This window comes from Amborella trichopoda, chromosome 2 (assembly GCF_054954075.1).
Source record: "Amborella trichopoda isolate Santa Cruz 75 chromosome 2, AtrichopodaSantaCruz75HAP2 v2.0, whole genome shotgun sequence".
In the NCBI taxonomy this organism is placed as follows: domain Eukaryota; kingdom Viridiplantae; phylum Streptophyta; class Magnoliopsida; order Amborellales; family Amborellaceae; genus Amborella; species Amborella trichopoda.
In genome coordinates this window covers 6,048,951-6,062,343 of record NC_142337.1, presented here as the reverse complement: position 1 = coordinate 6,062,343, position 13,393 = coordinate 6,048,951, and the positions used below count along the sequence as shown (strand labels likewise).

At 42.9% G+C, this 13,393-nt stretch overlaps 1 protein-coding gene across 7 annotated transcripts in view; it reads right to left on the bottom strand.

The window, feature by feature from the left end:
* The window catches only part of LOC18443126 (uncharacterized), a 37,044-nt gene extending 25,873 nt beyond the window's left edge, over positions 1 to 11,171 (bottom strand). For all 7 annotated transcript variants that reach the window (XR_966951.3, XR_016048952.1, XR_016048953.1 and 4 more), the window contains exon 1: positions 10,832 to 11,171. Coding sequence is in view for 4 of the 7 variants with exons in the window: in XM_011628324.3 (XP_011626626.2) it covers positions 10,832 to 11,110 (279 nt within the window). In the remaining 3 variants the exon portion in view is untranslated. The remainder of the gene's footprint in view (positions 1 to 10,831) is intronic.
* Between the last annotated feature and the right edge of the window lie 2,222 nt (positions 11,172 to 13,393).

Below are 13,393 nucleotides of genomic sequence, written 5' to 3'. Positions count from 1 at the left end.
AAAGGACAATATGTGGTAGGATGCAGGTGGGTTGTGAACCCTGAAGCACAAACCTGAGAAAAAGTTCAATTGAAAGATACAAAGCTCGTCTGGTGGCTATGGGTTTTACACAGTTACATGGGATTAATTATAAGGAGACTTTTGCTCTGGTGGCAAAGTTGAAATCAGTACCGGTACTTTTACCTATAGCAGCAAATAGGAAATGGTCACTCCGTCAAATAGACATGTAGAATGCTCTTCTCCATCGAGATATGCAAGAAGTGTGGAATTACCACCTGGGTTTTATCCGCAAGGGGAGAACGAGAAGGTTTGAGGAAAGCTACATATGGATTGAAACAGTCCCCTAGGGCTTGGTTCGAAAAATTCAGTATGGCAATATGTCAATTCGAATTGCAAATGAGTGTTTTTGATCATTTCGCATTTGTTAAACGAGAATCTTGTTCTACCGCAATACTGATAGTGTAAGTGGATGATATTATGCTCAAATGAAACAATGATCACGAAATTCAAAATGTAAAATAGTTCTTGGGGGATGTTCTTGACATCAAGGATCTTGGTCCATTGAAACACTTCCTTGGAATAGATGTAGCTAAGTCTAAACAAGGCCTTATTTTGTCTCAAAGGAAGTATACTCTTGATCTCCTCAATGGCCCATGAATGCTTGGAGCCAAACCATTAGAATCTCCTATAGAAGTCAATCATAAATTGTATGATCAACTGTCAAAGCCTCTAAGTAACCCGGGTGTATATCGGAGATTAACGGGTAGACTTATTTATTTAACTATCACACGACCAGACATTGCATATGTTGTTAGCGTGGCAAGTCAGTTTATGCACGCACCATGCTCCCATCACCTCGGCCTCTTGGCCTCAAGCACTCCTTTGCCCAAATCACTGCAACCTTTTTACCAGCCAAGAACCACCCCCCCCACCTTCCCCCACTCCCCCTTTGAGCCAGACCTCCACCCACCCGATTAACCTCTCGCCCTCGATCCCTTTGGGCTCTTCCCCTTTCCTTCCTTTTTGCATCTTTGTTCCCCTTGTGGCATCTACGGCCCTTAATTCCAAACCTTAGCCTCTCTAATAGGCTGTTTTAAGCCAAGGCGTGATGATTTTAGAGGAATTGAGGAATGGGCCAAAGGCCAGTGGAAGGAGCCCAACCTCATCTGCAGTCGCCTCTCAAGTGGAGACGCTTTGTTCTCCTTCCCCACCTCAAAAAGTGCTCAGGGCGCCCTCCTTGGCTCGTCCGGCCTCTCTTTCAAAGGAGCTTTGTGCTCCTTCCGACAATGGACTCCCACGGAAGGGTCTTTCAAGAAACAACGCATCTGGCTCACCCTCTCTCACATCCCCCTCCATTTATGGTCTCCTGATACTTTTCGAAAAATCGCAGCTGTTTGCAGTTCCCTCATCTCTATCCATTGGATCTCCATGGAATCCCTTCCGTTGGGCTCCATGCGTCTCCTTTTGGAGGTTCTCGATCCCTCTCGTATCCCAAAATCTATCTGGATTGAAGCCGTTGGCCCATTCTACCTTGTTTCTACTTCATGGTCACATGCTTCCCCGCCTTCCACCTGTTTTTTCCGTCACGCGCCTCTCACTTCGTCGTCGAAATACTTTGCCTCCTGGTCGGTGGTGACCAGGAAAAAGAGACCGAAGCACAGACCCCTGTTGCTCCCCCCTGACCTGGGCCATATTAAGTTGGGTCGTCAGAGGTTCAACTCGCCTTACCGTATATCTCTCCTCGGGCTGAGGATGATGGCTCGACTCCCTACGACCCGTTGAAAGCTGCTTGATGTGTTAGCTCCTCTTTTACTCAACGACCAGGGAAAGCTACTTTCGTAGACTCCTCCCCCCCTCCTCTTTCCCCACTTTCAAAGGATCGACCCAACCCCTCCTTCACCTCCACCCCCGCTGTCCACCCCCCTCTTCCTGTGAGCCCCTCCTTCTCTAATCCGGTTCCTGACCCGATTGCTCTAGTTTGTCGACCTGTCCAACCGGGCTCTCTCTCCTCTCCACCCGCTGGACCTTCCTTGCCTTGTCCAACGGTTACCTGCCCCCTATCGCCTCCTAGCTCTGACCAGGTGGCAGCCGATGGAACTTCCCATCCTCCTCTGCTTCAACCGCCCTCGTCAGGCCTCGTGAACCCCACCACTGTCAACGTACCGTCTCTTTCGACGCTCTCCACCACCCTCTTGCCACACATCCCTGAGCCTGTCGACATGTCAGCCTCCTCTGCCGCCGACCTCGTCCAACGTGCTTCCACCCTACCCTCGCCCTTCTTGCTCTTCACCTTCATCGGGTCTGGCTTGTGACCCGCTTCCCCCTGCTCACTCAACCGGTCCGGGTGCTTTCTCTTCCCCGCCCTCTTCGCTCGCTTCTTTCCCTCTGTTGCCCCCTACGAACCTCGTGTCGCCCCTAACGCTTGACCGCTCTTCGTGCATTGAGTCGACCTCGAGCCTCCTCCCTCTTTTCTCTCCCTATGACACGTGCACCCCAGATGTCGTCTCGCCACGTCCTTTGCCCTCCCCTCTTCCTTCCACCTCTTCCCCTACCACTCTCTCCCCCACTGCCCTCTCGGTCCTACCCCCTTCCTCCTCGCCTTATCCTCTGTCACCCTCTTCACCTCTTCCCCTTCTTCCCTTTTTTACCCCCCTTCCCCAACTTCACGTTGTCATGGATAGTGCCCTGTCCCTTTCGGAGTGGCCACGATCCTCTCCAGTGATCCTTCTCCGCCTCCACCCGATGTTATCGCCGCCTCTCTTTTTCCTTATCTCCACTTCCTACCCCGCTTGATTTACATCCAGCAAGCAAACTTTTATCTCGCTTGCCTCCTTTCTCCTGCTCTTTTTTGGACAACAGATCCCTCGAAAGTTTTCCTGCACAAGTATTTGGCCTACCTTCCTACTGCGTCACCCCACTCTGCTCCCCTCAGCGCTGCTCCCCCACATCCCACCTCCCTTTCCCCCTCCCCTCTCCTTTCCCCCTCCATGTCGCTGGAGCACACTCCCTCTCTCTCTGTTTGTACCCCCCTACTACCCATATTCTCCCCTCCCGCCCCCACACTTTCCTTCTAACTAACCATGAGACGTCTCCCACCACCTTTGGCCTCATCTCTCCCCCACCTCCCCTAGTTACCGCTTCCTCTTCCTTCTCCTCACCTACGGCTTCCATGGCGCTTCTGTCGGCCTCCCTTCTCCACCCTTCTCTGTTCTAAACCCTATTGTCACCAACTATCTCACTGTAACCAAACCTACTGTCTCGTCTCTAGCAGTTTCCAGCCTTCACATGGTTTCCAGCCTTCACAAGCAAACGGTTGACGTCAGCGTTCAGAACACAGTACAGTCCAGCTCTCAAGGATCAGCAGAAGGCAATCAACATGATGAAGACCATAGGAGGGGCCTGGATAAGATGAAGCACATTTATAAGATCATGGGATTCGAATATGAAGGACCTAAGGGACCGGCGCACCGCTTTATCCAAGCTGATGCTCCTAGCCGCATGAAGGTGAGACCAAAGGGTCAGAGGGGGATTGTTAACCTTTTTTTCTTCCTTCTCTCATTCAGACCTTAACCACTCAGCTCAGTGGGCCTGCCCCACCGAGCACCCTAGAAGGTCACCCAAATTGACCTCCTCCAAGAGAGATTCCCAACCCATCCCTTCTATCAATTAAGCTCCTGACTTGGAACATCAGAGGCTTGGGTCAGCCTCGAAAAAAATCAGCAGTCAAAGACTTGACTGCAAAGTCCTTGCCTACTATTTTAGCCCTTTCGAAAACAAAAATGCCGGATCCTACCCTCCCTCAAATCAGGCAAGTTTGGGGTCGTAGACCCTGCCAATGGGTCTCTATCCCTGCTAACGGTGCAGCAGGGGGCATTTGGATCATCTGGGACCCCTCTGACCATACTTTTGTATCCAGCCACCTCGGTCATTTCTTTGTTACCATCCTCCTTTCTAGATCCTCAGACGCTTTCAACTGAAAATTCATAGGTGTGTACGGCCCAAACAACGACGCCCTTAGAGGACAATTTTTGGTCAGAATCTACCACACCCTTGTTGGTGCCTGAGGGAAATTTCAATACTATTCGTTGGGTTCATGAAAGGAACACACCCATTTCCAATCCTAGAGGTATGAATGCCTTCTCGGATTTCACATCTCGGAATGAGCTAGTAGACATCCCTATCCAAGGGAATAGGCTCATGTGGTCCAACCACACGCAACAACCCATCTGCTCAAAGCTAGACAGATTTCTTTTCTCCGTCAAATGGGAGCACGCTTTCCCTGAATCACATGCTTTCACCCTTCCCAAAACCACCTCCGACCACTGCCCTATTGTCTTAGACACAACCGCAGTGTATAGAGGCCCGAAACAATTCAGATTTGAACTGGCCTAGCTACAAGAGGCCTCCCTCCTGGAGTTAATCCCTGTATGGTGGAACTCTTTTTCCACACTTGTCACTGGGAGGGCGGGGTACAGATTTCAAACAAAACTTCAACTTCTTAAAGTTGCACTGAGGCACTGGAGTTCGACTCGCCCTGGAAACTACACCCACATCAAAAATTCCATACTCGGTTATCCATTCTTTGGATGTCCTAGAAGAAACCAGACCGTTGACCGAGCAAGAGTCTACCTCTAGATCCTTTGCACGTTCGGATTACTTCGCCAATCTTAAAAAAGAAGAACTGTTCTAGTACCAGAGATCCTGTGTCAAATGGCTCAAAGCAGGAGATCTAAACACTTGTTTCTTTCACAGAATTGCGAATTGTAAGAGAAGGGACAACACCATTTCCACCCTGAAGATGGATAATGTCCTTCTAACCCATAAGGGAATCGAGTCAGCCATCCTAGACTACTTCTGTGATCTTTATACGGCCCCCCAGGTCCACAGACCTAGGATTACTTCTCTGAATTTCCTATCAATCTCAGCCCAGTCCAAACTTTGGATCCAAAGACCATTCTCTAAGGCTGAAATTCTGTCGGCCATCAACAACCTTGCCAATGATAAGGCCCCTGGACCCGACGGCTTCCCCATAGCGCCTTTTAAAACCTTCTGGAAGACTTTCCGACAGGACATCTTATCCTTCTTTGAAGAATTCCACTCCAGGGGAATTATTCACAAGGCGATGAACGCAACTTTTTTAGCCTTGATTCCAAAGTACCAGGAGCTGATGAACTAAAACTCTTTCGGCCTATTAGCCTCATCAATTCCTCCTACAAGATTCTATCCAAGGTGTTGGCTACTAGGCTTCAAAACATCCTCCCTTCTGTTATCTCCCCCTCCCAAACTGCTTTCATCAAAGACAGGGAAATCCTAGATGGGGTAGTTGTGCACATGAATGTATCCACTCCAGACACATTCTCAAGAAACGAGACCTAATCTTCAAGATAGACTGGGAGAAAGCCTACGACCACGTCGAATGGTTGCTACTAGACCAAGTTCTCCTTAGAATGGGATTTGGAGATACCTGGAGGAAGTGGATGAAAGGATGCTACTTCAGACCCCACTTCTAAGTTATCATCAACGGTTCCCCAAAAGGTTTCTTCCCTGCCTCCAGGGACCTTCGACAAGTGGACCCCCTCTCCCCCTTCCTCTTCACCATTGTATCTGAAGTCTTTAGCAGATCCCTTACCCGATTGTTTCAAGCAGGCCTAATCTCTGGTTTCAAGAGCTCCTCTCAGGGGCCTGTAGTTTCCCATCTGTAGTTCGCAGACAACACACTGGTTTTTCTAGATGCTAACCCTACTGAAGTTGAAAACCTTAGGATTTTCCTAAGATGCTTCCAAGAGGCAACATGCTTCAATTTAAACATGCCTAAATCCAAAATGTTGGGAGTGGCTTTAACACCCAACCAGATAAGATCTCTTATTCCAAGCTGGCCCTGCCTAATAGAGGACCTTCCTTCTACTTATCTAGGTCTCCCTCTAGGAATTGGTAAGCCCAAAAGGAACCTGTGGTCTAACGTCATCAAAAAGGTGAATAAACGGTTAGATGGGTGGAAAGGCAGGTTCCTTTCCATGGCAAGACCCTGATAAATACAACCCTTGCCAACATCCCTATCTACCTTATGTCCATTTTCCATATCCCAGCTATTGTGGCCAACAGATTAGAACAACTCTCTAGAAATTTCCTTTGGTCTGGTCAACCAGAAAAATCTGAGTTCCATCTCTTATCTTGGGACAAAATCTGTAAACCAAAATCACAAGGGGGGCTGGGTATCAAATTCCTTAGAAAGCATAATCTAGCTCTGCTTGGGAAAAGCATAATCTAGCTCTGCTTGGGAATGGTGGTGGCGTCTAGCCACTCAGCCCGACGCGCTGTGGGCCCAAGTGATTCGCAGCAAGTATCAAATACCGACTTCATCTCGGGTACCACAAGAAACGCATCGAAACAGAGCATCTGGGTTGGGAACTCCATTGACCATTCCCTAGAACATTTCAGAAAGTTCACTAGATTGCACGCAAGAGAAGGGGCCAGGGTTAAATTCTGGTCGGATCTATGGTTCGGTCACACCCCCTTCAAGGAACGTTACCCCGCCCTCATTTCCATTGCCTCTAACCCTGATTCTAAGGTGTCCGAGGAAATGGTTCTTTTGGGAAGGAAAAGAGTTTGGAATCCATCCTTCAAAAGGTCTCTCTCTGAAGCTGAGGTACCTCCCTTTAACCATCTATTAGCAGCCTTACATAAGTGCAACATACCAACTACTGGAAATGATTCCTTGGTGTGGACTCCATCCCCCTCTGCTTGCTTCACGGTGGCTTCCTTCTATAAAACACTCATCCAACCCCATAGCCTGTACAGGTTAAAGCTTGATCGTCCTTGGGCCCCCCAAGAGTCAAACTGTTTAACTTGGCTAGGATGCTACCAAAGAGCCTTGACGGTAGACCAACTGCAAAAGAAAGGAGTCCACACCCAAATAGATGCATCATGTGCCTTACCGAGGAGGAAACCAATGCACACCTCTTCATTCACTGTGAACTGGCAAGTTCCTTACGGAGTAAAATCCTAGATCTCTTCGACATCCAATGGGTTACCCCACCCTCCGCGCCTGAATTACAAGCCATAGACTTCGGCGGGCCGTGGTCGAAAGCCAAAAAAATCCTGTGAAAAACAGCCACGGCAGCTTTACTTTGGGTCATTTGGAACGAAAGGAATCATAGAATTTTCAGGGGAAGTTACCAACAGCAGCCGGTACTCCTCCACAAGATTATGCCTATGGTCACCTTCTGGGCTACCAATTTTAAAGAGTTTGCAGGAATTCCATCTTTTTCCTTCTCCCACAATTGGAAACTGATCCTTAGCCACAAGCCTGGTAGGCTCACAAAAAGTACCTTTTGGCAACCACCTCCAAGAGGAGCTATCAAACTCAACTTTGATGGTTCCTCTAGGGGTAATCCAAGGCCCTCAAGGGCAGGCGAAGTGTTCCGAGATGATGAAAGAAAGATTCTTTTCACGTATGCTGATCCTCTCGAATTCATGGATGCCCAACAGGCCGAAGCCTTGGCACTCCTGATAGGTTTAAAAAACTTTAACCACTCTTGGGGAACCCTACTGATAGTTGAAGGGGACTCTAGTAACATCATCTCATGGGCATCTAAAAAAACCTCACCTCCATGAAACCTTTTGCACATTTTTTATGAGATTGATATGTTATGCAAGGATACCAGCGTCTTATGGATGCATACCTTCAGGGAGTCCAACACTCTAGCGGACCTCCTGGCAAACGATGGAGCTTACCTCTCTGACCAACCAGGCCATCAGTAATCCTACATTCATACTGGCCATTGTTTTTGTACTTTTGTCTTTTGTGTATATCGCATACATGTAAAAAGGGTGCTTCATAAACCCTACCACATTTTTTGCTATACCAACGTGCTGTTGTCAATAGCGGCCTCTTTTTTTGGTTATACATAGGGTTTTTTTTACCTTCACCTTCGGGCCTGGGTGGCACCCATTTTTTGTGAGGGCTGCTGCACCCTTTTCTTGTAATTCACTCTTTCTTGTTAATACCAGTTACCTTTATCAAAAAAAAACTTCTATACATAATGGGCCTCATGAAGTAGTTGTTATGGTGTTATTGGCTCATGCCCATTAAAACATGCAACTCCTATGAATAATGGACCTCATGCCCATTAGAACCTGTTGTAACAGCTAACGTAACTCCTGCTGTAATGGTTATAATTCTTTTGCATGTTGACCTATCCATGGTGTAACTCCCATAGGGATGAGTGTATATATAGGGGACATTGCCCTATGATTTGAAGAGTGTGAAAAACATATGTAGTTATTTTATCTTGTGCTTGAATATTACTCTCTATGTCTCTCTTCTCTCCCAATCTTAACACATTTCAAGGAAGAAACTTTAAAATTAAGGCTACATGCATTAGTACATGGCCAGCACTGATCCCATATAGTTCATTACGAATCATGGCCTCATATCACACCTCATGTCATGCTTCCAATTTTTTTTTTTTGACAATGTGTCATGCTTCCAATTGACACTTGTACGATGACAATATGATGCTTTTGCCAATGATGGTAATAAGACTGTGAGAAAAAATGGTTGTTGCTTCATTGAAATGCAAAAAAATATGAGGGAAAAGGGTTCTTGCTTGGCTAGTTATGCATCACCTAAACACCTAGTAAGTATGAGGGAAAATGGCTCTTTCTTCATTCAAAACCATAAAACCATACCCATGATACTAAGGATTGCATTATTCTCCAAAAGAAAGGTCTTAAGCTAATCAATACCATAAAGAGAGATGAAGAAAAACCCCAAGAGAATGGAGCAGTTTCTACCAGTAAAGTGGAAATGAGGTTGTTTAGTGATCCACACCCCTAAGCATGAGAACATCAATTATTTATAGTAGCAGAAAGGAAACTAGCATTAACCCTTCCACTTTATGAAGGTACCAGAACCACACTGGAGGAAAACATAGGAAAGAGAAACAATGAGACAAGATGCTTTGATGACTTACAAGGGTGCAGCCCTGAGGCTAAATAGAGATGCCTGTCAACAAGCCCAAGGCAAACCATTTTAACCGAGGCTCTAATATTTTGTCTTCAAAAGAGAATCATAGAAATGATAAAAGATGGTTATCAACAAGCCTAAACCAGTGATTCAAGGTGAAACGAATAAAGGAAGGAAAAGCTAAACAAAAAACTCTTCCACATGAAAGCAAGTTAAAGAAGAAGAAACAACTCCATTCATCACACTAAGGCTGATGGTGAGACCTTTAAACACAAGAATGGTATAGAGCAAGCTGCAATTAATTTACTCCAGAAGGTTTTTTTCTTCAAAAGTATTGTATGCAGTGTGGGCTCCAATGGAATATCAGTGACTACAAATTTTTAGACAAACTATTTCGTATGAGGAGGTAAAAAGGGCAGTTTTCAGCCTCGGAAGGGATAGGGTCCCAAGGCCAAATGGGTTCCCACTCGTTTTCTTTCAGGAGTATTGGAACCCGGTGCAAGAAGATGTTTGCACTATGATTACAGAATTGTGCTCCAAGGGCGATGGTTCATTACCCTCATAATGAGAATTGTAAGGGCTTGAAGAAGTAAGGACATTTGACCATCAGCCTAATCAATAGCACGTATCAAATACTCGCTAAGATCCTTGCAACAAGAGTTCATTTTGAGAATGTTTAAATCGTTTACATGCAGGATCTCTTCAAAAATGGACAGGAACAAAAAATTGTACAATGAAAGAATCAAAACATCCTGGCTAGGACTGAAATCTTAACAAGCCCGAGACTAGGATTAAGGTATCAGGACACTCCCCAAAGAAACAAGCCCACGACAGGGAAAGGGATAAAAAAATAGGCTGCAATGTGCAAACAGATGCCATATAGAGCCCACTGTTACCCAACACTCATCGAACACTTTGAGTGTAAAGACCAAATATTAAAAGCCACGGAACAATGCAGAGGCATATGATCTATTGTTTCCTCGCTTACACATTTCACATCAGGTTTGTTAAGTGAATTACCCTTCACTGAATATTGTCAACCATGATAAATAAATAAAAAATAATAGAAAAGAACTTCTTGACAGCCAAAATATGGTGAATCTCAAGAACAATCGCAAAAATAAGGGAAATTTATCAAAATAACCCATGAGAGATGCACTATTTAGCATTTTACACTTTTGATACTATTCCAACTCATGATCATGAGCTTTTTATGGGTATTTGAAATTAAATCAAACAATATGGCTATGCATCTCATATTGGTATTTGATCATTTTCATTAAAAATAAAGACTTAAACAAAGCCCCTCTTAAAAACCAAAGCCACCTCATAACCAAGGTTTTGGTGTATATCACAGGTGTTTATTTGACTTCAAAAAACCAGTAGACATCTGATAGCATGGACCAAGTACTAAATTTCTGCAACTATCGTTTTCACCACTAAAGAGCATTTGCTACATTTAGCTTCATAATGTTTATTTGACTTCAAAAAACCAGTAGACATCTGATAGCATGGACCAAGTACTAAATTCTGCAACTATCGTTTTCACCACTAAAGAGCATCTGCTACATTTAGCTTCATAAGATTTATAGAGAAACAACAAAAAGAAAACAAACAAAAGCAAAAGAGGAATAATAGCAGAATAATGTAGAGAGAAACTCCCAAATTATAATAAACCCCCAATAAGTCATCATAAAATCAAGCAACACAAAAAAGCTTAAAGAGATTAATGTAGAGAGAAACCCTGGATTAATACACGTAAGATTTCACAAATCACTCTTATCAAATAAAATATAAAAATTTGTATAGAGTCCAATAAGAAAAAAGCACAACTATCTAAATTAGAAAGGTTTTAGTTCCAACCAGCTCAGAATGAGACCGGGATGAGAGCCATTCGACATCTTCGCGTTGCCATTCATCGATGTTATCCTCTTCATGAACCCAATTCTTCAAATGAGCAAATGGGTCTTTTTCTGGCTTTCTGCAACTTTCTATGTCCTCTTTTTTATTTTCTTGAACATCTTCAGCTGCAGAAGAAGAGGAAGGTTCATCTTTATCAGGAGATTGTAAGAGTTCAGCTCCTGAAGAAGAAGAAGGCTCTTCTTTAACAGGAGTTTGTATGAGATATTCACTGGAAACCATTGGGAACGCAATGTTCTCAAAGCTTCCTCTATGTTTTTACAAGAGCCCACTGCTTCTCTCCACCATCTCTCTCCAAGACGAAAAGGTCCGAACGGCGCCCTGCTATTTTGATCTCTTTCAATAAAATTTCGATAGATTTCGGGGAAGTAATTTTGGGAAAATAAAAAAATAAAAATGGTTTGATAGGGGTGCGGCCCTATCAAAATAAGTAAACGCTCAGCTCCGGACTCATCAAATATTGCAATTCAAACATTCCAAAATCTTTACATTGACCATCTCGAAGGTTATAAAAAAGAAATTAGGATTTTAAATTTTAAAAATAATACATATTGTAACAAATTATTTAAATCAAGTATTTAGCACTAAAAATTAGTGCTTATAAATCCACAAAATCTGTATAGTTTTTTAGTTCCAAAATTTAAAGTCAGTGTTAAAAAGTTGATTTTAGAGCCCTTATGAAAATGTTTGTTATCGAAAGTGTTCTCCAAACATGAATTTGAAGTGGGGCTTTATTTGGTTTTAATAAGGTCTAGGCCTTATAGAAATTTTAAAAAAATAGAAAAACTATGTAAATATCCGTTTCATTTTTCCTTAATATGAAAATACCTAATAGTTTTCATTATTCTATATATATATGTTTTTTCAACATGCTTTTTTTTATTAAAAAAAAAAAAACCACCCATTTCAATTTTTGAAAAACAGAAATTTTAAAAAAATTTAATTTTTCAAAACCTGAATTCATTTGTGCCCAAATTTGGTTTTTTAAAAACCTAAATGAAAGTTAAATGGGTTTTTGAAAAACCGAAATTGGTTCAACTGAGCAGAATTTATTTTTTCAATAGCTGGGAAAATCAAAGAGTCCGTGAAAGAGTTGTCAAGAAACTCAAAATTTTGGAGGAAAATTTGGTCTTTTTGGAAGCTCTGGTTCTTGACAAAGATTTGATGCCAAAATTTGATTGCTGCATTTGTTCAGTGCAAGTTGTTTCTCTATTTCATCATTTGATTGCAACCTCTGTTACCGGTTTCAAACTTTTACTTTGTGGAGGACACCTGTATGAAACGAATGAAATAAACAGAGTAAGAGCGAGGTAAAGAGATACATAAGTAAATGGTGGGTAAGCGTCCGGGTTCCGGTTCTTAGTATTGTCTTGAGTACGAGTACGGGCACAGGTGTTATATTTTTTGACCCATCTCGGGTACGGGTCCACAAGTAATACCCACACCCGACCAATTGCCACCTCTATATATAAGGTTGCAACCTTAAAATGTAGAATTAAAATGCATCTCAAAAATCTATTGACTTTTTTTTTTTTTTTTTTATGTTGGAAAACCACCTAATTGATCATTTCAATATCGATATGTATGAATATATTTTTTTAAACAAGAAAGATTTTGAGTCATCTTGCAAAAAATTATCTGAACCGTCTATTTTCAAGATTTTTATATATTTATAGATCTACTTGATATTAACCAATTTTTGAAATTTAAAATTTCATTATTAAATATGAAAATAGATTTTTAGACTTAAAAAGTTTTTGCACCAAAATTACATATTACATAAAATTTAGAGGTGCGCCTTAATTTGATTGTTTATCGGCAACCTTATGCAAACCAAACAAAATCCATCAGTTTTCAATATATTTCGAATCAAAATTCATTTATGTTTCCATTTAATTTCTTAGGATTGCACACACCTCATGATTCACCCAAGAATACGCCTTTTACCATTATTACAGTGCTGATCTCAAAACTCATTTCCTTTTCTTTTTCTATTTTCCATGAGGACCAAACTTCATGTAAGGCTTTTTAACGAATACGCATTTGCAATGATAATGGCCAAAGTTTAGAAGGCCACCCCTTTTAAATTATTCTAACTCATATAATTATTGTATTTTAGTGGACTTTTTGACACCAACTCTTCTTCTTCTTCTTCTTCTTCTTCTTCTTCTTTTTCTTTTTTTTTTTCTTTTTTTTTTTGGAAAGTTTATGGTAATTTCATTGAGTGAATGAGATTACAAGTAAAAGCAAAGAACAAAAGAAAAGGGGGAGGCAAGAAAGGAGAAGACAAGAGGGAGCGAGGAGCCTGCCCTGCAGCGCTATTCTTTTGTCCGTTAATGCGGTTGAAGGCCACTTGCCGAGACAATCTCATCCATAATCAAAGTGAGTCTCCAAATCAAAAAGAATGACACACGCATGCACCCCCACGTGCACACGCAACATACACGCATGTGCTTGCATGCACACGCGTGCGCACACAGTTTCTCACTTCGTTGAAACCAACAA